The sequence below is a fragment of the Crocodylus siamensis genome, chromosome 3 (assembly GCF_052110815.1).
Source record: "Crocodylus siamensis isolate JL-2025a chromosome 3, ASM5211081v1, whole genome shotgun sequence".
Classification (NCBI taxonomy): domain Eukaryota; kingdom Metazoa; phylum Chordata; order Crocodylia; family Crocodylidae; genus Crocodylus; species Crocodylus siamensis.
The window spans coordinates 107,896,204-107,918,837 of record NC_143397.1 but is presented as its reverse complement, the minus strand read 5'-3'; the positions used below and the strand labels follow the sequence as shown (position 1 = coordinate 107,918,837).

The following is a 22,634-nucleotide window of genomic DNA, read 5'->3' as shown; positions in this document are numbered from 1 at the left end:
TTTAACATTTCTATTGCTTTCTCAGGCATGTCAGATGCAATACACTTAGAACATAATTCTTAAAACACAATGTATTGATGGGGCTGCAGTCCTGGGATCCACTGAATTAAATCTAGCAATATATACAAGATCAGTACTACTGCTTGCATTACAAGCCAGATAACCTCACCAATAAATTCTGCATAAACTCCATTGCTTCTAGCCGAGCTAGAACATGCCTTTAAAAATAAAAAAAATAGAGACATCTAGTCTTGATTTGCAGCCTTCAAATGATAGTGAACCTACAGCTTCATTTGGTGAATGCCAAACTGCCTTCACGTTAAAAATCTGTTACTTATTTTTTGTTTGTCACTTCTAGTCCTTTGAGCTTGCCTCAGTGGAGTGTCTTACCTATGGTACACTGCCAACCTACCCTTTACAAATGTAGGCACAAGAAACATTCATATTTTCCTGTTCAGTTCCTACTACGCTAGCTCATTTTTACAGAAAAGGTCCAGACTTGTATATTGTGGTTGACCTGCCCGGCGCGATGAGCAGCCACTTGTACATGGCCGAGTGGGTGGAAGGCGGCTGGGACCGGAAACTTGGAGCCACATGTGGGCTGCCCAGCTGCAGCTTCCCCCACCTGGCAGGGCATCTGCTGCCTGGCACGCATTCCCACAGTTTCCCTGCACTACCTGCTGCCTGGAGCTGTGCGGCAGGAGGAGAAGGAGAAGCCATTAGAGGCAGAACAAGTTGAGCAATATGTGGGCTGATATAGCAACACTGGAAGCAGCCCCACCGAAAGGCTATGCACATGGGCCACAGCTGGGAAGATGCTGTATGGCAGGCACAGGGTAGGTGCGGGTGGGAGCATGGTGTGGGCTGCTCCAGGTGGGAACGGGCAGGGCAAGGGCCGAATTAATGCATAAGCAAACTAGGCATATGCCTAGTGTCAAAGTGAAGAAGGGGTCTAGTTGTGCTTAGCTATACTATCTAGCGAATTGCCCGTCAAGAATAACAGGGGGGAGCGCCGCCATCCATCACCCTGCACCACCACCGCCTCCCAGGAGCAGGGGAAAGCTTGCACATGGCGGTCACTGTCACCACCCACTGCCCTCCACTGCCGTCACTCTGCATCCAGCCATGCACCACTGCCCTACCCCCTGCTCCATGTCCGGCCCTGCACCACCCCTCATCCCCCCCCCCCCCCTCCAAGCCCAGCCACATGCCACACCCCCCTGCTCCTTGCTTGGCCCTGTGCCTCCCAGGAGCAGGTTGTTTCAGTAAGCATTGTGATTGGCTGCCAAGACAACCAATCAGAGTGCTCCAAGAGTGGTACAGACAGACATACAAACAGACAGACAGATTAAGCCCATATATATTCAATAATAGGCTTAGTCTGTGTGCCTGGAGCACTCTGACTGTCTCAGCAGCCAATCATAACACTTACTGAAACAACCAATCAGAATGCCCCAGACAGACAGCATGTTATTATTATAGATTCTGAAGCATTTCAAACAGACATGGAAGCAAATCAGAGCTACAAAGAAGCACCAGGCTCCCTGTCACAGAGCGGACAGGCTCTGCCAAAGGGGAGGAAAAAAAAAAAAAAGTGTAGTTAGAAACCTGATCCTTTTTTTTTCCCCTCCTGAAGCCTGCCTGCCTTTCCTCTGGCCAGGCAGTGAGCTGCTGGGGGTGCCCTGAGCTGCAGGGGATCCCGGTGCTTCTGTCTGCAGCAGTGCCCACCCAGGACTGCCTGGGTGGGGTGTGAGCAGGTGGTTGCTGCCCGGGAGGCACCACCACTGTGGAGGGAAGCACGGGGGTCCCCCTCAGCTCAGGGGCTGTGCAACCCACAAACAGGTTGCTCCCTGGCTGTAAGAGATCAGGCCCATCTCCACACCTGAGCAGGGTGCTAGCTGTACGGGTGCAGCCCCAACTTGCAGGCAGCACCTGCCAGATTCAATGGTGCATAGGACACTGGGACCCCGGGTCTGCTCAGGGAAGCTCAGGCTTGGTGGTCTTCTAGTGCCCTGTGCACCATCCCTGCCACCTTCCCACCACTTGGGACTGCCTGGGAATGGGCTGGCTTCCCCAGTAAGGCAGCAGGAGTGTGGCTGGGTGTGCTGGCAGCCAGAGAAGGCGGCAGGGATGGTGCATGGGGCACTGGAAGCCCACCAAGCCTAAGCTGCCCTGAGCACACCCGGGCTTCCAGTGCCCCATGCACTGTCCCCATCACCTTCTCCAGATAGGGCCCTTGTATATGTGAGGAATATCGCTGTAATTTGTTACACAGAAAACTAAAATACAAGGGATGTTTTAGTTTGCCATGTAAAAAAGTTGTTCAAATCAAAATATACCACCTAACATGTACACTGTTACGAAATTTAATTGTAACATTCTGCTGAACGTGTACATGGTTACACAATTAAATAGTTAAAAAGGGCAATTAAACCACTAAAAGGGGCAATTTTCTCACATGTATAGGAGCCCTCTTATTCTAGGACTATAAAAAAGTCACAAGATCAGACTTCTTACAAAATATGTATTTATATTCCTAAGCCTGTCTACACATGGACAGCTTTATGCAGCATTTTTGAGGGTGAGAAGTTTTGATTCCATTAAAGTATTCGGTCAAAGGATAACTAAAAATCCTGTATTTAATTAAATACTTCTGCAATAAAAATTTAATTGCAAATGTTTTGTGAGTTTCAGCTAGTTTTACATATTATAATTATTGAGTGAAAAATGTAGGGGTCCACAAGTTTGTTTGCCTACAGTCCACTAAAGGGTTAATCCAGCCCTGGGCAGGGCTCAACCCCATGCAGCAGTACCAGATACAATCAACTAGTGGCTGCCCACCCACAGGCTGGATTCAATTTGTTTGTAGGCCAGATCTGGCCCGTGGGCCATATTTTGCCCACCCCTGTGTTAGATGGACAATAAAAGAAAGTGATACGCTGGTGATGAGTGAAAATTGTTGCCACAGGAAGAAAATAAAAAGGCTGCTGAACAGGACTTGACCTAAAAGTCTTAGATGTGACGTCTAGAGCCATATACATTCTTACAGATTCCCTTTACTGAAAGAAGTGAAAGGAACAACCGGCTCCAGGAACAGGGGCAAGAGTTAACTCCAGGATCAAAGACTGCACTTCTTCTATTTCCTGCCACAGTTACCTAAGTACATAGCAGGTCCTTTTTAGGGCCACATTCTACAGCTATCATTTAGTCTTCACTTAGACAAGCTCACCACTGAAGTTGGTGGAAACTAAGATAAGCTTTTTTGGCCCCAAATGAGCAAGCCACCTTATGGTGTGTCTATTTTCCCAGTAATCTGACACGGCAACAAATATTACACAAGTCTCAATGACATCAGAAGAAGTCTATGTACCAAATTATTCAAACAAAGAAGAGGTCATTATCCAGTAGGATCCATAAGTTAAAAGTACTGGACAAAAACAAATGTTAAAGATGGTGGGGAACGAAAGAAGTTCCCCATTAATTTTCATTAAATCATCTAAATATTTTCACAGCATTCTCTAATTGGTTTCCTCCACGAGCAGAAATCAAGCAGATCAAGAGACCAGAACAGAAACAAAAAATGGGAATTAGGAAAAGGACAGCATGTTCATGAATATCCCTCTGACCTCATACTGAACCTGTTTCATATTCATCACACACAAAATCAGATTAGAATACATGCCAAACCTGTGTCCTCCTTTAAGCTGCTTTTCCAGTTCACCTGTGCACATGGCTATGACTCCATTTAAGTTCCTAACTCTTAGCAAGCTGCTTTCAAAGCTGCCATTCTTGCAGTGTTCTCTAATATGCTAAGACACTCATAAAATACAAATAAAGTCAAAGTCCTGAAAAATCCCAATAAAACATTCCCTGTCTCCCACACAGCTAACTCTACAGCTCAACAGCTGTCTGGAGTAGGCAGCTGCCTGCCTGTTGGAGCTGTGAAATGAAAGGTTTGGGATGTTTTGGCAATACAGTCAGGGCCAAATGCTGAAGTCCTTCTCCAAGCAAGCCCCCCCTTGACCCCCAAACAAGACTTGCCTGAGAAAGCTGCATGCTTGATCCCCAAGTGACTCCAGACCTACACAATCTTATAGCAATTTCTGTAACTCTGTTATCAGTTACTTTCATTACTCTTCACACTGAACTGCAAGGGGTAAGGGGAAGAGAGGAAACACAATGAATCTAACTCAAGCCACAGGACACAGGGCTGACAACTGATTCAATTACCAGGCAGAAAGGAACATGTATTAGCCCACATTAAAATAACCCTGACCTACAAGCATTAAGTCTCCTGGATGTTGTCCAGCACCCCGACTCACGTGGTCTTGGGGATTTGGGCAAAATTAGCCAGCATTTACGGTGGGGTGGTAAAAGAGGTGGATAAGTAATATACAGCATGACAGGCAGAGCAATTTAGCAACAGGGCTGACTGAGATACTTGTCTTCCTCTCCCACACCCCAAATCATCATTATTTTTCAGAAGCCAGTGGTTCAGGATTTATTCCTTGCCCCCCTCACAACACAGTAAGAGACTCATACTCCAGCTAGCCTTCTGATTATTTTGCTAGGGTGTGAATGAAAGAGCTGAGAGTAGAACAGAAGCAAGTTGGGGTTTAGCAAGCAATGCTCTCAGAGCACCCTCTAGTGGCCATCAAGGGTGCCACGGGTACAGCTAACTTGGACCTGAAGGATGAAGGATGCTGGCTGGAAAGGGGGGAAATGGCACCCAAAGACCCTCACTCAGCCCAGGCTTCATCTCAAACTAATAGATCAGCATATAAATAGTTTCCACAGTGAGATTTCATAGTCCTCATGGTAAATACTGATGAAGGATAGCAAGAGGGGACAGCTGATGTTTTAAAATAGAGTAAAATTGTACAGTACTTCCAAGTGCTATATCCCTTAAAAGAAGGAATGCACATCCTCTCTGCTCACCTGACAGAAAACCTGTTTATAATTCACAGACATCAATACTGCAAGTCCATTCTGCCTTCAAAGAGCATTTTGGAATGTCTTTGTGTACCACTATTAGACAAGGAACTGTTGAGAACACTTCAGGCCAGTCTAAATATTGCCAATATCCTCTGTGCTTTTGCACTTAACCAATACAACTCGTTTTCTGGCAGTACGATTGTTCAATGAAGAGTGACTTTTCCCCAGCAGACTGTTATTTTAGTGTTCTGATAGCACACTAATTCCAAAGAAATATGAAAATATGTAGCTACATCATAGTAGAGATCCAGAATGACTGTCACTGCCGCAGAAAGCCAAGTATATTGTATCTGAACTGTGTCCCTATTACTCCTCAACTGCAGTCCTTACAGAATACTCTTTAAACCTGTTTTGTTCGGTGTATATATTCTCGGGCTGAAACAAACTAATTCAGAGCTGTCCACGATCACTCCTGAACAGGAATGACTATGGGTTAACTGAAACACTAAGAGCATTCGTGGTTCTTTGTGTAGCTTGAATGACTCACACAAAATATTGACACTTGGTTTGTTTTCTTGTATCATAACGGAACATGATAAACTATCAGTACTGTTAAAGTCCATTCACTCTTGTTACTTTTGGAATGTTAACAAAACACTGATTTGGTAAGAATTCATAGCCCTTCCAGAACTTTTGACACTTTGAAACACGATTGTTCTTCACTGTTTTGCTCTCAGTTGCAAGCACCTGCTTCAAAATACTATCAAGACACTGAGGGGTAGACTTAAATGAACATATACACACTTAGCACCAGGTGTTCGTATGACCAGCATGCTTCAAAGGAGAGTCAGGACTTTTAGGAGAATGCAGTTCTTACTTAGGACCCCAGAAAAGGGTCCAGTTCCCCTAGGAGCTTCGCAGCTCCCATAATGACATTTGTGGCTGGAGCTCAGCATCCATCGTGCTCCTTTGAAAATCCAACTGCTTTAATTTTGCTGCTTAGCAGGATAGCAGGTTGACACGGGATGCAGGTGCTGAATTCTTAAGAAAAAACATCCCCTGTATACCCAGTTTTTATTCTACTTGTTGCGGGGTTTCAGATTATATCACACCAGTTTATGTTTTCTTTAATTAGTGCCTTTGCAGCAGTGCCAGCAGGGACAGCCATGGATATAAGGAGACAAACTTAGGTTGAAGTGTTAGCTCACAAGCTTTGCCAGGGATTAATGTTTTAAAATCCTCACATAGCTAAGCAAATCTCAGCATTTTTACACCAGAGATAAAAATATGTTCAGCCTTCTCTCGCTATCAATATTTGCACAAAGTTCAGAACAGTTTCTTGACCTATTTCAAGGGGAATACCCTTCTATTCACATCCAGTATTTACTTGGTAGTATAGCTAGAGGACTATTACCATGTCCTTATGAATTTATTTGCATTCCAGTGGCTATGGTGGAGTAGCTCTTCCACTGTTAAGTCAAAAGCAACTAAATATCGGCTAATCTCACATATTCATACAACATGAGTAGACCCAAATGCTTTTTAGAAGATTCATTCTCAAAATTGTCTCAAAAACTGTATGGCATGTTTGGAATCATTCGTGAGACCCAAGCATGGGAAGGGGTTTCCTTAAAAAAACAAAACAAAACCCTGAGCAATCATATTGAGACTCTGCAAATATTTTTGGCAAGAAACAACTAAATAAAATCACTAATTGTTCTGAAAGCAGATTTTCTCCTAAAACTGGTCAACTTTACTTTAAAACATGGCTTTGAGGATCATGTCAATTCACAGATTCTCCTGTCTAGTCTTTCATCAAAAGTAAAATCTTGCCCTGTCTTTTGCTCACTTCTCGTGAGTGTTAAGCCATTAACTTTAACTTAAGAAACCTCAAACTGACCTTTCCCATCAATAATCTGGCCCTGCCTTTCTCCATAGATGTGATTACCACCACCTCTTCCCTATCACTACAACACATAACCTGGGTGAAGCTAAAGGTGATACCCAGGCCCTGAGCACAGACAGCCCAGAAGAACATTTTGCTGCTTCTCCCTATATATAATGTCTAAGATCTGCTAATTCCTCTCAGTCCACACTGGTACAATTTGCACCCAGGCTGTAATCATCTCAATGCCTCAAATACAGTCACCTTTCCTTTCTATCCTCCTATTCAGCCTATTCAAAATGCTTCCACTAAGGTCATTTCCCAGGCTGACAGTTACTTCCATCTCTCACATGCACCCACTTACAGTTCTACCCCTAGCATTACACTGGCCTCTGCTCTGCCCCTGATGCCAATCTTCAGCTTCCTTTAATCAAGCATTTGTCACATTTCTCCCTCCTGCCTCTTGGGCCTTGTAGGAGCCCCTGTTAATACTCACAAAGCCATTCCCTTATCCTTGAACAAATACCTCCTTAACCTTCTCTTAATTAGGGCTACCAGCAACATACTCAAATGTGGCTCAGCAGCTGATGCCCAATTTCCTTGGCTTATTTTACCAAACGCAACTGTTTCACGACCACTTCCTCCAACTGTCTTTCCATTTGCACCCTCTCATGTGCTAACGTTGCAAGGTTTCAGTGGAAAAGGGCTTGACCATGGAGCTTCTGCAACATGAATATTATCACCACCATTTATTCAGAGTGACACCCATGGTGACTTCTTCAGGAAGCATTTGAATTGAACATACAACTGAAAAGTCAGTTTTCAGGCATTAGAACCCAGAGGCTGAACCTTGTACCAGCAGTGTGTACTTTCACATTGGTTGCTCTGGGGTACTACCCTGGTGTCCCAAGATGCCCGTCAAGAGAACTATTCGGCCTGTTTACAAACTTAGTTAGCATAGCAGGTCAATGAGGTCATTTGGAGAGAAGCTGTCAGCTTCCATCCATTTGTAATACTTAGCTCCTCAGTTTTTCCACCACCTGTACTTATAAGTGCCTGATGTGCCTGGCCAAATAAAGAAGCAATAGCTCTGGAGTTATGACAAGCCAAATAAAACCAATTTGGTCATGACTAATTTCAAGGGAGGAAAACAAAAAATGTTTCTTTAGACAATTTTAGTGATGAAGAAATAGCAACAGACAATTGCCACAACTACAGGTTATAATATTGTTGCTTTGCTCCAATTCCATGCTTTGCAATGACAAGCAACGGAAGAGTGATTCTCAACCAGGGTGTTGCATGATCCCTTTAAGGGCTGCAGGGTCCTGCTCAAGATTAGCACTGTTAGGAGTGCAAACCCAAAGAGAATTCAAAGAGGAATCCACAGTGTCAAAAACTTTCTGACCTGTTGTGGTTTTTCCAAGTTTTTTGCAACAGATGAATTGCTTTTTTTTTTTTAATCTAACCCCTCTCCCCCCACCCACCCCCAAACAAGTGAAAACTAAGAGCTGGCATTTTCTGAGGGGCGCCTTGAGTCTGATGAGGTTGAGGACCATTGCATGAGAAGCTTTCTTTATGCTGCCATTGAGCAGAAAGGTATAGCAAGCCAAGTCTATTCTGAAACTGTTTTTTCATGCTTTGACTGTTGTTTCCCTTCTTTGACAGATATACTGTAGTTATCCAGAGTTACTATACAGGAAGATTAGGTTAAAAAGAAAGCCTGCCTGTATAACTTTAAATGATAAAGCTGAGCGTGAAGCAAATGACAAGTGACAAACTAAACAATACTTCCAGACCTGAGTCTGAAAGTCTATGTGAATTCCTCTGACACCAAAAACACAGCACACTAAGCTGAGAGAAGATAGAATAGGAAAAAATCACAACACTAAACAAAAACAAAGTATCTGTTAAGTTCTTCTCTAGTGGTACAGAGACTTTTTAAAAATGATGACTTAGTGTAACTGCCACATTTGATGCTATAGAAACCAACTAGGCAGATACAAATTACTGACAAAAGAGAAAGCCAGAAACAAGGATGGCAATTTACTGGTTCTTTTAAGTTTAACATAGCAGACAACCAAAAATAAATAAATAAAAAAAATTGCTCCAGCACCCACACAGATATGTCAGTTCTCCAACTGAGGCATCACACACACAACATTACAGCTGCTTCATTTCTTGCTGTACAACTACATTACTAGTGAAATAACAGCTCCAGCCACTGACTTTAATGGGGCAGGATTTCAAACAGATTTTGCTGTTAGTCTATATCTACAAATCATCTGTAAATCCATATTCCATACCAAGAGAGTAAAAGCCTACTGTATAAAGTTGATATCTGCTACTGCACTCTACGTTTATTTTTTTTCTGATCTTTCCATTTTAGAATAGCCATATTATCATCTCACAATGCTCTTTGGTTTGATCTTCAGTGTTATTTAACTCCACAAAAAAAAGAAAAGGAAAGTTCTTAAACAGGTTAAACTGGCCTAACAAATGGCAGATAACCAGTTTGAAAGCATTCGGCTGGCAATACCATAGAGGTATCTTGTGCTCTATTGAAAGCTTATTTTGTGCATTTAAATCCCAATCCCATAAACTTCCAGGCAGGACAATAACTTTACACACACAATTTGTCCTATCCTGTACATCTGTGTTCAAAAGATCTGGAATCTAATTTCATAAGGCAAAGTACTACTCAGTCCTGGTCAACACTACAAACTCGTGCCAGTACAGTATTGTAATGTCACTTATGGCTGTGATATTTTTATGACATCTTTACATCAGCAAAATCTCTACTATAGATGCAGTCAGACAGGCAAAAAAAAAGCACCTACTTCTGTAGGTACAGCTTATTTTATTCAGGGAATGAGGTAATTCAGCAGAAGTTCTCTTTAGCTGATATAAACTGTGTCTAAACTCAGACAGTTTGTCAATCCCAGTATAGCAAAGTGAGCAAACCCTTTGTAGTATGAACAAGGCCTTAACAGCAGGCAGCTGAAGCTGAACCCCATGAAGACAAAAGTGAGGCTGCAAGGAGGAAGCATCTCCAGTAATTCACCTCTGTACTGGGGTTGTCACTGGGTCTTAAGGCATACAGACACCATGATATCTCCAATGGCAAAGAAGGTGTGCTTCCATTTGCAGGCGGCCAGAAGGCTATGCCCTGCCAGACTGAATCCGGACATGGCAAGAGACTCCTGCAGGTAGAATTCCAGCCTTAACTCCTCCAGGTCCCTGCGCCTGGTTCAAAGCACTACCCACGCACATTCCGCAAACACATCATTTCCATTTGCTACTCCCCGTACCCAGCTCCCGGTTAAACAGAAAGTTTAATGCAAGGTTGTTACTTATCAAGGAACTGACTCCCGCCATCTGAGAGCCCATCTCTCCTTGCTATGATAACCTAATGGGACAGCTTTGCTCTACTGGATAAACTAAACTGTCAAAACACTGGGCAAGAGTGGTGTCCACAGGGGTCAGAACCTCAATGACGCAGGGCCATTGGGGTGGTGGAACTCACTGTCAGATCCTGCACCATTGCATTCAGTGCCCTGCAGACAGTCAGTTGCACACATATTCCCCGTAAAACCCCTTGCCAACACAGCACTGCCCTCACGCTTGGTATAATTTACTACTAACCCCCTTCCCATCCCCCTACCCCCTTTGATGGTTACTTAAAACTTGTTCTTGCCAGTGATCCAGGGAGATATTATTGTGTTTACTTTTTGTGGAAGGCAGACAGATTGTGGAGATGAGCAACTTTGTAAAAACCCCAATAGATGGGAAGATAAATAATAGAAAAGGCCAAAGGAACTTTTGTATCCAGTTCTGCATAGCAAGGGAAGTCTCTCCTAATGTCCTAAAATGTTCATTCAACCTCATTATCAAGCACAAACTGTGCAGTCTGTCTCTCACTGAGCCACACAGTGAAAGAATATATATGACGGTGCTCTTAGATATAAAAGTTTTATTGGCATGATACTGGGAGAGCTGCCATTCTTAAATTATACAGGTCTTCCCCAATGGCTGTTTATTAAACCTTTACAACCACAGAGTAGTCATCCATTGGTCACGCCACATTAAAAGAAAAATTAATTTAGATGTTTTTAGAGAGTTTAACTTTTTTATTGGTGCTATTTTTCCTAGGCTGCTTCCTTTAAAGCAAGGCACCTAAAGTAGTAATATACTGTTGCAGAGCTAGAAGTTAAAAAAAAAAATCCTTAAATGAGTGGAGCCTTATCCTCAGTTGCCCTATGCGTCTCTGAGGGCAAAAGAAGTGTGAAATGGGATTAAGTGGCCGAAGTGGAATGACAGTTTTTACATTCACTCCACATGGGACTCAAGGATCACAAAGGACTTGGGGCAAAAGGGCAATCAGATCCTATAGTCATATTTTTTTATATTTGTGTTACAGTTGTAGTAGAGGTCACAACAGAAGTCAAAACTCCATTGTACATGAGAGTCCCTGTCCCAAACAATCACGTGTGTGCGTATATTGTGTGTGTGTGTCTATATAGACACGCACACACACACCTATGTGCACATCTGCTCATGCTCTCTCTTTATATAGCTATAGATATATATCTATACCTAAATAATAACACACACATACACATGCATGCATGGAAAGAAGAACTACATTTAGCCTGTACCTAGGGAGAGGGTTTTTTTGGATCTAATATAAAGGGCTTTAGGGCTAGGGTGGCCATCATAGAGGACAGTCTGGTTGTCCTCTACTGATATGAAACCGGACGTCTTTATGTCCTCTATTTTTTCTCTTCAAGAGAAAAAATAGAGGACATAAAAAGTGGTGTCACAGAGGACAGTCCAGTTGTCCTCTACTGATATAAAACTGTACGCCTTTATGTCCTCTGCTTTTCTCTTGAATAGAAAAATGAAGAAGGACATGGAGACGTTGGGTTTGGTGTCAATAGAGGACAGACCAGCAGAAAACTGGACTGTCCCCTATGATGACCACCCTAGCAAGGGCATGGGCCATATCTTCCCATTGGTGATACCGGTCCCTGATCTCGAGTGGGACGGTTGGGCCACGACACAACAAACCAGCGAACCAGGACATTCCTGTCTGCTGAGGGCCACAGTCCCCAGGGCTTGGCCCCTGCCCCTGCACCTGCGTGGGGAACCGGGACGTGGGAAGGGCCCGACGTGGTAGGGCTCCTGCCGCTCGCCCTCTCCTCCAGGGCCGCCGTCTCCGCGCGGGGGCTGCCAGGGCAGGTCGGCCACGGCGAGGAGCCCCCCGGGCGGGCAGCGCACCTGGGCGGGCTGAGCCGCGCTGGGCAGCGGGGCGGCCGGCCGGCGCCGGGGCAGCGTGTCCGGCACCCCGGCCAGGTGCCGCGCGGGTGGCGGCGCTGCCCCGTGCCCGCGGGTCCGCGGCCGGGGCACTCACCTGAGCCAGGTCCGGCGGCGTCCGGGACTCTGCGGCCGCCCCCGGCGCCCTTCTTGCCCCGCCGGCCTCGGCCGTCCTTCTTCTTCTCGGACATGCCGCCTCCCGGGAGTTGCTGGAAGTTTGGGCAGCTCCTCCGCGTGGCTCTGCCGGGCGGCGTCGGCGGCTGCTGCTGCTGCTAAGTTTTGTGTGTGTGTGTTTTTTGTTTTTTTTTTAACCCCCGCTTCTTGCTAATGCCCGCCCCGGGCACCACGCGCGCGGCCGGGAGGAGCCTGCCGGCCCCGGGCACGGGGCTGTGGGCGTGGGGGGCCGCGGCGCGGGGAGGAGCGGCCGGCGCCGCCGCACGCCCGCCAGGGGGCGCCGACCTGCGCCGCGCCCGCGCCCGCGCCCGCCGGCCCGGCCCGGGCACCGACCCCCCTTCCCAGTCCCTGAGCAGCCAGGAATGGATGTCCACGGGCTTTGGAGGAGCCTGAGGGGCTGTGAGACCCTCGCCTGGAAACGAAGTGCCTGGCTCTCCGCCCCGGCATCACAGCTGGACCTTCTACAGGCCTTAAAGGGCTCCTTTCAGCGGCCTTCTGGGCTTCCTGTCATGAGCGACCAGTGCCACCTTAGTCAGGGGGGCACTTGCAGCCAGTCTCACCAACCGGCCGGCGCTTGCAGGGTGGGTATCGGCGCTCCCACCTGTCACCTAAGCCAGTCAGGGGGTGCACTCGTGCTTCCAGGGGGTCCCACACGTGCACCCCCTGCGCATCCCCACAGCTTCACGTTAACTGGCTTCCTTCCCCGACACTGCAGCTTTGAGGGAAATCCAGCAGAGAGGATCAGCGCATCCTGTAATTCTAGCATCCAGGATTTTAAGAAACCGGTGGTTTTCAAACTCAGCTTTTTACCTCAGGTGGCCATCATAGAGGGCATTCTGGTTTTCTGCTGCTCTGTCCTCTGTTGATACAAAACCTGGCACGTTTATGTCCCCTGTTCATTGGCGCCGCATAGGGGGTGCGTGGGCACACATGCACCCCCTGGAAGTGCCAGCCGCAAAACCAGAAGTTTCGGGTTGCAGGCTTGGCAATCGGCCACTGGGGGAACCTCCTCCCCCAGTCGGGGATCTGGTGGCCCCCAGACTTGGGAGACACCAGTCACCCATGCCTCTATTTTTCTCTTCAAGAGAAAAATAGAGGACAAAAGCATCCCATTTTATATCAATAGAAGACAGAGGACAATCAGACTGTCCTCTATGATGGCCATCCTATCTTTACCTCTCGTTTCTTTTCTAGCTGACCAAGCCAAAAAAGGCACCTGGCTTGACCTGCTTTTCATAAGCATTGCCTCTTCAAAGAAAGGCAGGTGGGGCACTGACTCTGCTCACTGATAAAGAGGCATAAAGTTACTCCTGCCTCTTTGTGTGTGGCACGCTGGCACTCTGAGGATGCAGGCCTGCAGAATGTTCTTTAACAGTGGGTCCTTGCCCCTGTGTGAAGTCCTGTTACTGATGGCTGATACATGTGGAGTGTGTGTATCTATATCTATCTGTACAATCCATGTGATCTATATAAGCTGACACTGAAAGAGAAGTCATGAGTGTAAACTCCTGAAGCAACAGGCACTATACAATCTATAATCCCTTCCCCTAGTTAAATTGCACTTCTTACCTCATTAAAGGCCAACTCTTATCAAAAGATACCTGTCTGTTTATATCTTCCATATTAATGTGGCACTTAAAGCCCACTCAGCTAACTAATAGCCCCTTTGTGGGGCCAAAGTGTGAAAGATGCAACTAATTTCTTGGGACAACAAAAGCAAAACAGAATAGGAGTGACATGGGAGTCAAAGGGTCAAAATGTGAAAATAAGTTCTCTGGAGGGGGACACTGAGCAAAGCCCCTCAGGCCATACCCACCAGTCCTCAAAAAGCATCCAAGGAGTCAGTGGTCAAAAGATACCTGAGGCCAAATAGGAGTCATACAAGGTATGTTTGCACTGCAGCCCAAAAGGGTGAAATATGCTCATGTAGGCATACCTGTGCTAGCTTTAAGTGAGCTAGCTCAGGGACTAACAAAAGTGTGGCCACAGCAGCATGGGTTTCAGAGTCAACCAGAAAACTCACCTGGATCTTTGGGCAAGCACTTGGTTGACTGTCGCAATTGTACTGCTATCACCACCTGAACTAGGTAGGAAAAAATTATTTGAACACGGATTGCAGTCCTGCTTGTGGAGTTCAGTGTAGAAATACTCTCAGACAGAGAGCTGGGTACTTTAGTGGGTTATTTAATGACAAAACCAGATAATTGGTTTAATAATTTTCTTTAATTGCTTGCAACATGATACACATTTAACAGGACTCTTCAGGGCTGCATCTCTGTGGAGCAGCCTGCAGAATCATAAACTAACCTAGGATTGTGGGTATTTCCATTTGCTATTTATCAAAATCTAGTGAAAGACTCAGAGAGTTGTAGAAGTTACTTCTAACATCCCTTAGAACCCAATATTACATATATATATATGTGTGTGTGTATATATATATATATATATAGGTGGCACAGGGCCAGACATGGAGGGGGGGAGGGAGGGTTAGTGCATGGCTGGATGCTGAGTGGTGGCAGCGTGGGGTGGTGGGTGACGGCAGCAGCTGCCATGTGCAAGCTTCCCCCTCCCGCTCCTGGAAGGCGGCAACTGCATGGGGTAGTGGGTGGTGGCATTTTGTCCCCCCCCGCTCGCCCCCCCTATCATTCTTGACGGGCAATTCGCTAGTATTTAAAATAATCACCATACATGCAAATTGTGCCACACTAATGACTCTGGCTTGCCGTCTGTACACATTAAGAAATCACAAATCATGGCCCCTAAAATTGCAAGACTTTTCAAAAATAAATGTTGGGTTCCTTTTAGCAGCCTTCTTAGGTTCATGTTATCAAGCTTTCTTCTCTATCACTGCATTTTTTCTTACTAAATAGTTGAGATTATCAAATAATAGTATAATTTTAGCACCCATGATTTTAAGAACACCACCAAATATTGCTACACTTGTGAACTAATTGAGAGATGTCCAGATGGAATATTACATGAGAGAAAGCAAAAAGGTAAATATCAACACATTCTGAGTCTGTATTCATTGATATAACATGAATATAGAGAGACAAAGGGCTAAGCTCTAAATGAGAAACAGATCACTGATACTGAATTAGTGCATGGAAAAGGACCGCCTAGGATACATTTTTAATATAATAAGTAATTACAGTATTGCCAACTCTCATGATTTTTGGCATTGTTCTCAAAGTCTATACTTTAAGAATGTGAAAAACTTAGCTCTTTCTTTTATATATATGCATCAATATAAATATATATAAAAGAAAGAACTAAGCTTTTCACATTCCTGAAGCACAGACTTTAAGAACAATATCAAAAATCATGAGAGTTGGTAACACCGTAATTACACACACACACACACACACACACCGCCCCCCCCCAGGGATATAGGCAGACAAGGTTCTTTGGGTAGATGCAATATCTTTTATTAGACCAACTAAATAGTTGGAAAAACTGTTCTTTGTAAACTTTCAGGCACAAATGCCCCTCTTCAGGCATAGGGAAGGTCTACACAAACACCAGCAGACTTTTCCTATGGCTGAAGGGTGTTTGTACCCAAAAGCTTGCAAAGAACACATTTTCCAACTATTTAGTTGGTCTAATTAAAGATATTTCATGTACCCAAAGAACCTTGTCTGCCTTTAAGTAGTACTTGCATTTCTGATACACAGTCATAACCTTCGCAGTTGAACAGACAATACAGAATCATTTAAAGCCAAGCCAAGAAAGGAAGTCTCACAAAAGACAACTTGTGACTGCAAAAGTCTTCATTACTATTGGATGCAATAGCTCTGCTTTGCCTTATGGGGTCACTACTCAGCCAGGAGGAAGCCTGTTTTGCAGAATGCAGAAAAGAGAAAAGCTATGTCAAGAAACAAAATATACTTTTCAAGTTTTGACCTGACCCGATTCTCTTTATTCTCAGTATGTTTTAAAAGCTCAAAGCAGAGTTTTACCTTCACAATTTCCTAATGAATTCTATATACAATAATTATTGCAATTGATTACTGGTACATTATACATATGTATAATTTCCAATTGTTATATATTTAAATGTGGTCAGTGAACTGGATTTTAAAACTGTGGGGGTTTTTTCCCAATAGCAAACCTAAACATGTAGTCCTTTCTAAGGCAAATCTCCTACCACCTTTGCTAGGCCTTCTTTCTGAGTAGAACATAATGAAGTCTGGTGTTTTTAATGCATTGGCTACACTTATACGATGATCATTTTAATATTTAACTGTTGGCAATAAAATGTTGAGGTCTCAGGAACTAGAGAACTCGTCTGGCTGTACCTCACTCACACACAACTGTACCACTTTAGCCACACTAGTATAGTTAAAGTACTACAACTCCAAAGTGTGGATGCAGTTCTAGCAGTGAAAAGATGCTCAGACCATTGTAGCCTATTCCCATGTAGGAAAAGGGAAAATATTGCTTGTAATAAGCAGATTAATACAGATATAAGTGCATCTTGTTCATGGCTATCCTAATGGTAAAAATCATGCCGCTAACTGAAATAGTTACAGTGCTATACTATGGCCATGTCTACATGTGCTGCAACGGCGATGTTGTTACTGCACCATGATTTAGTGATTCCTTTTGGAAGTACTAAATCAAGGCACAGTAACAGCCTGTACTGCACTGTATGCATGCTGCACAGTTATTTTTAGCAGCTATTTCACCATAGTGGCACGCTATACCAGGAAGTGCGTCACTACAGCAAAGTAGCTTCTGGTCATGTGTAGATGCCTGGGGCTGCTATGTTGCTGTAGCACATTGCTACGGTGACAGAGCGTCACATGTAGATGTGCCCTATATGTGTGTTACACCATGACTTGTTTCATTAAACACAGGTGGCAGTACTTAATACTACTGCTGCACTTCCCATCTAAACATGTCAAATCTTTTCATTGTGCAGTCATGAAATAAAACTCACAGCATCTTTGAAAGACAGATAAATATTATTGTTTCCATTTTACAGAGGGAGAAACTCAATCACCATTTGCTTTCAGAACCTGAAACACAGCTATATTAACCTCAGACGCCCTGGGCACGTCTACACAAGACATTTACTGAAGAGCTGCTTAATTAGCTCCACAATAAAGTCTTCGCGTCTGCACCTGCAGCCCTATCAGGTCACACTAAACTAATAAATACCACTGTAGGTTAATATTTGTAAATACAAGTACTATCATGTGGTGGCATTATTTACTGTGCAGAAATGCACATGTAGATACTGACAGGGCTGGCTGGGGCATGAGGGTGCTTTAGTACAGGGGCTGCCTGCCGGCCTGGAGTACCCTCATGCCCCAGCTCACCACTTCACAGCATGTTGAGCCAGGTCAGAGCAGCCACGGGCTGGCAGGCTGAACCCCCAGGCCCTCTGCCAGCCGGGGCTACTCCAACCTGGCTCAGCACGCAGCGACTACACACAAGATCTGTAGTTATTTGCAACAGTGCGAAGTGAGTATTTTTTAAATGTCCATGCAAGCTGCAGGACAATAATAAATGAGGATGACACAGTGAAAACAAATAGAGTGCTCTGGTGAAGTAAATGACTCTGAGTAAAACATTAAGGGTTTGATTCTCATTTAATAGATCCCCCTTACATTCTGCAGCTGGGTAGATTGGCCTTAATTTAAAACTGTGGTTAGGCCAGAAATTAGAGAAATTGTACTGATCTTCCTAAATCAGTTTCTAAACCAATGTAATTAAGCAGCTGCAATTCCACTATGCAGGCTTCTGTAAAACAGAACTGAGAAAAACTGATCTCAATATACTTCAACTGGGATTTACACTAATTTAAACACCCAAAAAAGAAAGAGGAATTTTAGACCCACAGGTCAAATTTTCACATTAAGTCCCCTTCACATTGCTCTGACAGTATAAGAAAACAGGCCTCAATGAGGATTTAAATGTAACAGCCACTATATGAATACAAGAACCTCATGGTGTGCCTGTACATCACAGTGCGGTGCAGAGATACTTGAGATGAACCAGCTTGATCAGGAACCTGAAGTAGTCACAGTCATTTAAGAGATTCGCCACCTGGGTGAATCTGACCTGCTGAGAAGCAGGGTTATAGGAGTCAAGGCACAGTGCAGCAATACTCTTTCTGGTACCCAAAATACTCACTCAGGGCAGCACTGTGTCATACAGACAAGCCCATAAGGTCTAACTGGGCATAAAGCAAACTCTTCTGAGTAGATCTGAAATTTTGTCAGTAGTTAAACATAAGATTTTTGACACCTACTCAGCTTGACTGAGTATAATAGTAGCTTTCTTCTACTGACATTTATCAAGATGCAGATCCCATTACAAAACTTATCCAAATAGTGGTTTAAGAGTCAATCTTCCAAACTGATGACTTTGGCAACAGTAATGTTTGTTGCAGGTAATGACGTTGCTTTAGCGTCTTTTTTCTGGAAATGGCAAGGTTTTACGTTGTTTGGATATGTGTTTGTATATATACTGCTACAAACAGGATCTGACAGCATCTGACTTATCACTGATTTTCTGGACCCGATCTATGAAAGTTCAGGAAAATGTCACACTCTGGGAATCAGATTTTCAATATTTATTATTTCTGAACTTTCAGGGTTGTTTAGTCACTGTTAGTCACACCACAGAAAACTGTCACAGTTTGCTGGTATGAATTTGTGATAATTACACGGATTTACTGGGAACAAATTGTAGTCTTCTTAAAATATATTGGACCAAATGTCTCTCTCATTAATTCAGGTACAACTCATATTGCAATTTGTAAGAGCTGAACTAGACTAACTGAGAGCAGAATTAGGAACTTTTATAGTAACAAGCAAGGAAAAGAAGACAGAAAGTAGAATCCTATTATTAAAATTATTATAGAATTATTATAGAATTCTATGATTTTGGCAACCTCCAGTTTAATTATTTTCTCTGAATGGTGACTATGTACAGACTCACAAAACAGTAATGCAGCCCATACATTAAGCTAACTGCGCTTTCATTTACATTGGTGTGACTCCAAAGACTTTAAGGGCTTGTCTACATGGGGTCACTAAAGGAAATTAACCTGGAAGGACGTGGGCAGTGGGGTTCCACAGGGCTCTGTCCTCGGGCCCACAACATTCAACATCTTCATCAGTGATTTGGACGAGGGGGTAAAAAGCACCCTGTTCAAATTTGCTGATGACACTAAGATGTGGGGGGACGTGGGCACACTACAAGGAAGCAACAGGATATAATCAGACCTAGACAGGTTACAAGGGTGGGTGGATGAGAATAGGATGGGTTTCAATACAGACAAGTGCAAGGTGATGCACCTGGGGAGGAACAACCGGCACCATACCTACAGGTTAGGGAACTCCCCTCTTGTCAGCACAGAGGCGGAAAAGGATCTTGGAGTCATCACTTACTCCAAGATGAACATGGGCCGGCAGTGTGGGGAGGCAGTTAGGAAGCCCGACCATACCTTGTCATGCATCCACAGATGCATTTCAAGCAGGTCAAAAGAGGTGATCCTCCTCCTCTATGCGGCACTAGTCAGGCCGCAGCTGGAGTACTGCATCCAGTTCTGGGCACCACACTTCAAGAGGGATGTGGACAGCATGGAGAGGGTCCAGAGGAGGGCCACTCGCATGATCAGGGGACAGCAGGGCAGACCCTATGAGGAGAGGCTACAGGACCTGAACCTGTTCAGCCTCCAAAAGAGAAGGCTGAGGGGGGATCTTGTGGCCTGTTATAAAGTAGTCAGGGGGGATCAGCAGGCACTGGGGGAGTCACTGTTCCCCCGAGCACCGCCAGGAGTGACCAGGAATAACGGTCATAAGCTGGCAGAGGGTAGGTTTAGGTTAGACATCAAGAGGCGCTATTTCAGAGTCAGGGCGGCTAGGACCTGGAACCAACTTCCAAGGGATGTGGTGCAGGCTCCTACCCTGGGGGTTTTTAAGAGGAGGTTAGATGAACACCTTGCTGGGGTCGTTTGACCCCAGTACTCTTTCCTGCTATGGCAGGAGGTCGGACTAGATGATCTGTTCAGGTCCCTTCTGACCCTAGAAACTATGAAACTATGAAATTAATCTAAATTAACTTTTTAAGTGGGTTAGTTAAGCTGGAATTGTTTGTGTAGACACTTCTTCAGAATTTAAAGTATCCTTAACTGGGATTAACTTAATTTACTTTAGAGGTGAATTAAAATGATGAGAGGCTGAGAACCATGGGACTCTTCAGCCTGGAAAAGCACAGGCTCAAGGGTGACTGGGTGGCATAAGGGGTGTGCATCAGGATCTGGGGGAATGCCTGTTCACTAGAGCGCCCCAAGGGAAGACAAGATCCAATGGTCACAAAATCCTCCAAGACCATTTTAGACTGGACATAAGGAAAAACTATAGTGTCCGAGCCCCCAAGGCCTGGAATAGACTCCCTCCAGAGGTGGTGCAAGCACCTGCTCTGAACTCTTTTAAGAAATGTTTGGACACTTATCTTTCTGGGATCCTTTGACCCTAGCTGACTTCCTGCTCCTGGGGCAGGGGGCTGGACTCAATGATCTTTGTCACGGAGTCACAGAGGTGCTCCGTGATTGTGAGGGTGATTGGCAGAGCTGGCAATCACCCAGGCAGCTCAGGTGCCGGGTTGCCAGGACAACCAGGTGGTCACATGGCCGGAAGGGGGCAGGGCCAGGCCTTTATAACCAGCGTAGGCCAGAGCCTGAGACACAGTTCCTTTCTGGCTGTTGCAGGAGTAGGAGCTCTGTGGCTCGAGCTGAGTGGCCTGAGTGAGTGCTTGCTGCTTTACCCCACTAACAGGCCGCGATGATGCAGGGAACAAGATCGCCCTGACTGGAGGTAGGATAGAAAGCCCTGGTGGGGCTTGGAGTTGTTAGGCGTGTGGAGCCTCTGTATTTATGTTATAGCCAGATGGCTGGAGTATTACGTTACAGTTTACACCAGAGGACTGGGTGAGGCTGTAGGGGAGCGAGGAGGCCTCAAGGGGAGCTTCCCCAACAGCTTGGGGGTTCCCAGTGCCCAGTTGAGGCACAGTGCCAGGGGCACTAGTGTCGGTGCTGCTGGGCATTATAGTGCGCCAGGGAGGCGCGGTGTGCGGGGTTACAGACCCCGGCCCATAAGGGCGGTGTTTAGCCCCGGAGCGGGGCAGGGACAGAGCGCAAGAGGTGCGGAGTCAGCCCCGAGAGGGCAAAGCCCTGGAGTGGGGCAGCGACAGAGCGCAAGAGGCGCGGAGTCAGCCCTAGAGAGGGCAAAGCCCCGGAGCAGGGCAGAGACGGGGCGCGTGGCGTGTCGGCCCCAGAAGGGGGAAGCCCAAAGGGGCACAGCGCAGGGAGCGCGGTAGAGGCCCCTGAGGGGCAAGGCCCCAGAGAGGGGCCGAATAGCCAGGCCTAGCTAGCCACCCAAGGGCGCCGAGACTAGGGCGGCGATAGCGCCGGCCCAAGGGCGCCAAGGCTAGGGCAGCGATAGAGCTAAGGCTAGCGCGCCAGGCCTAGCAAGCCGGCCCAAGGGCGCCGAGGCTAGGGCGGCGATAGCGCCGGCCCAAGGGCGCCGAGGCTAGGGCGGCGATAGAGCTAAGGCTAGCGCGCCAGGCCTAGTGAGCCGGCCCGAGGGCGCCAGGACTAGGGCGGCGGGAGTGAGCCGGCCCGAGGGCGCCAGGACTAGGGCGGCGATAGAGCCGAGATCTGGGCAGAGGGAGCGTGCCGGCCCGAGGGCGGCAAGAGCGCTCCAGACTTAAGACAGAGCCGGCGATTAGCCAGGCGCCGGCTAGGACCCGGCCCAGGGGGCGCCGGTAGTGAGCGGCGCTGGCAAGCCGACCCAGGAGGCGCCAGCAAGTAGCTGGGCGCCAGCGTGACAGGCCCAGGGCGTGGGGAACGGGCTAGAGATTGGGGCCCGACCCAAGGAGGCGCCAGGTGGGCGAAGAGCCCCGGTGCCCGAGAGTGAGGACAAGGGTACCCGAGGGGCGAGGGACCATACAAGCGTCCCCCAGACCAGCTGCGAGGCTTGGGGCGTGCTGAGGGGGAGGCTTGGAGGCACGCGTTGCCCTTAAGGCAGGAAGCGCATAGATACCCCGTCTGGAATAGGGACGAACAACTAGACCGTCCATTAGGGAAACTGGCAGCTTCCACATTATATATTTTACCATCAAAGTCGTGGCGGGCGAGGTTCTGAGGGTGCTACGTCACCCTAACGTGACGGTAGGCGGCGCTAGGGGGCTCACGGCCGCCCCGGCGCGCGCGCCCTCACAATCTTCCAAGGTCCCTTCCAGCCTTAATGTCTATGAAATCTATTAAATAAAATAAATCATGTTAATGTCACTTTAATCCTGAATTTGGTGT

General features: G+C 46.2%; 1 protein-coding gene across 3 annotated transcripts in view; it reads right to left on the bottom strand.

Moving 5' to 3' along the window:
• NRG1 (neuregulin 1) overlaps positions 1-12,501 on the bottom strand; it is a 260,030-nt gene extending 247,529 nt beyond the window's left edge. For all 3 annotated transcript variants that reach the window (XM_090038933.1, XM_090038935.1, XM_090038934.1), the window contains exon 1: positions 12,231-12,501. In XM_090038933.1, coding sequence (XP_089895059.1) covers positions 12,231-12,324 — 94 coding nt within the window. In that variant the 5' untranslated portion in view covers positions 12,325-12,501. The remainder of the gene's footprint in view (positions 1-12,230) is intronic.
• Positions 12,502-22,634: the final 10,133 nt, after the last annotated feature.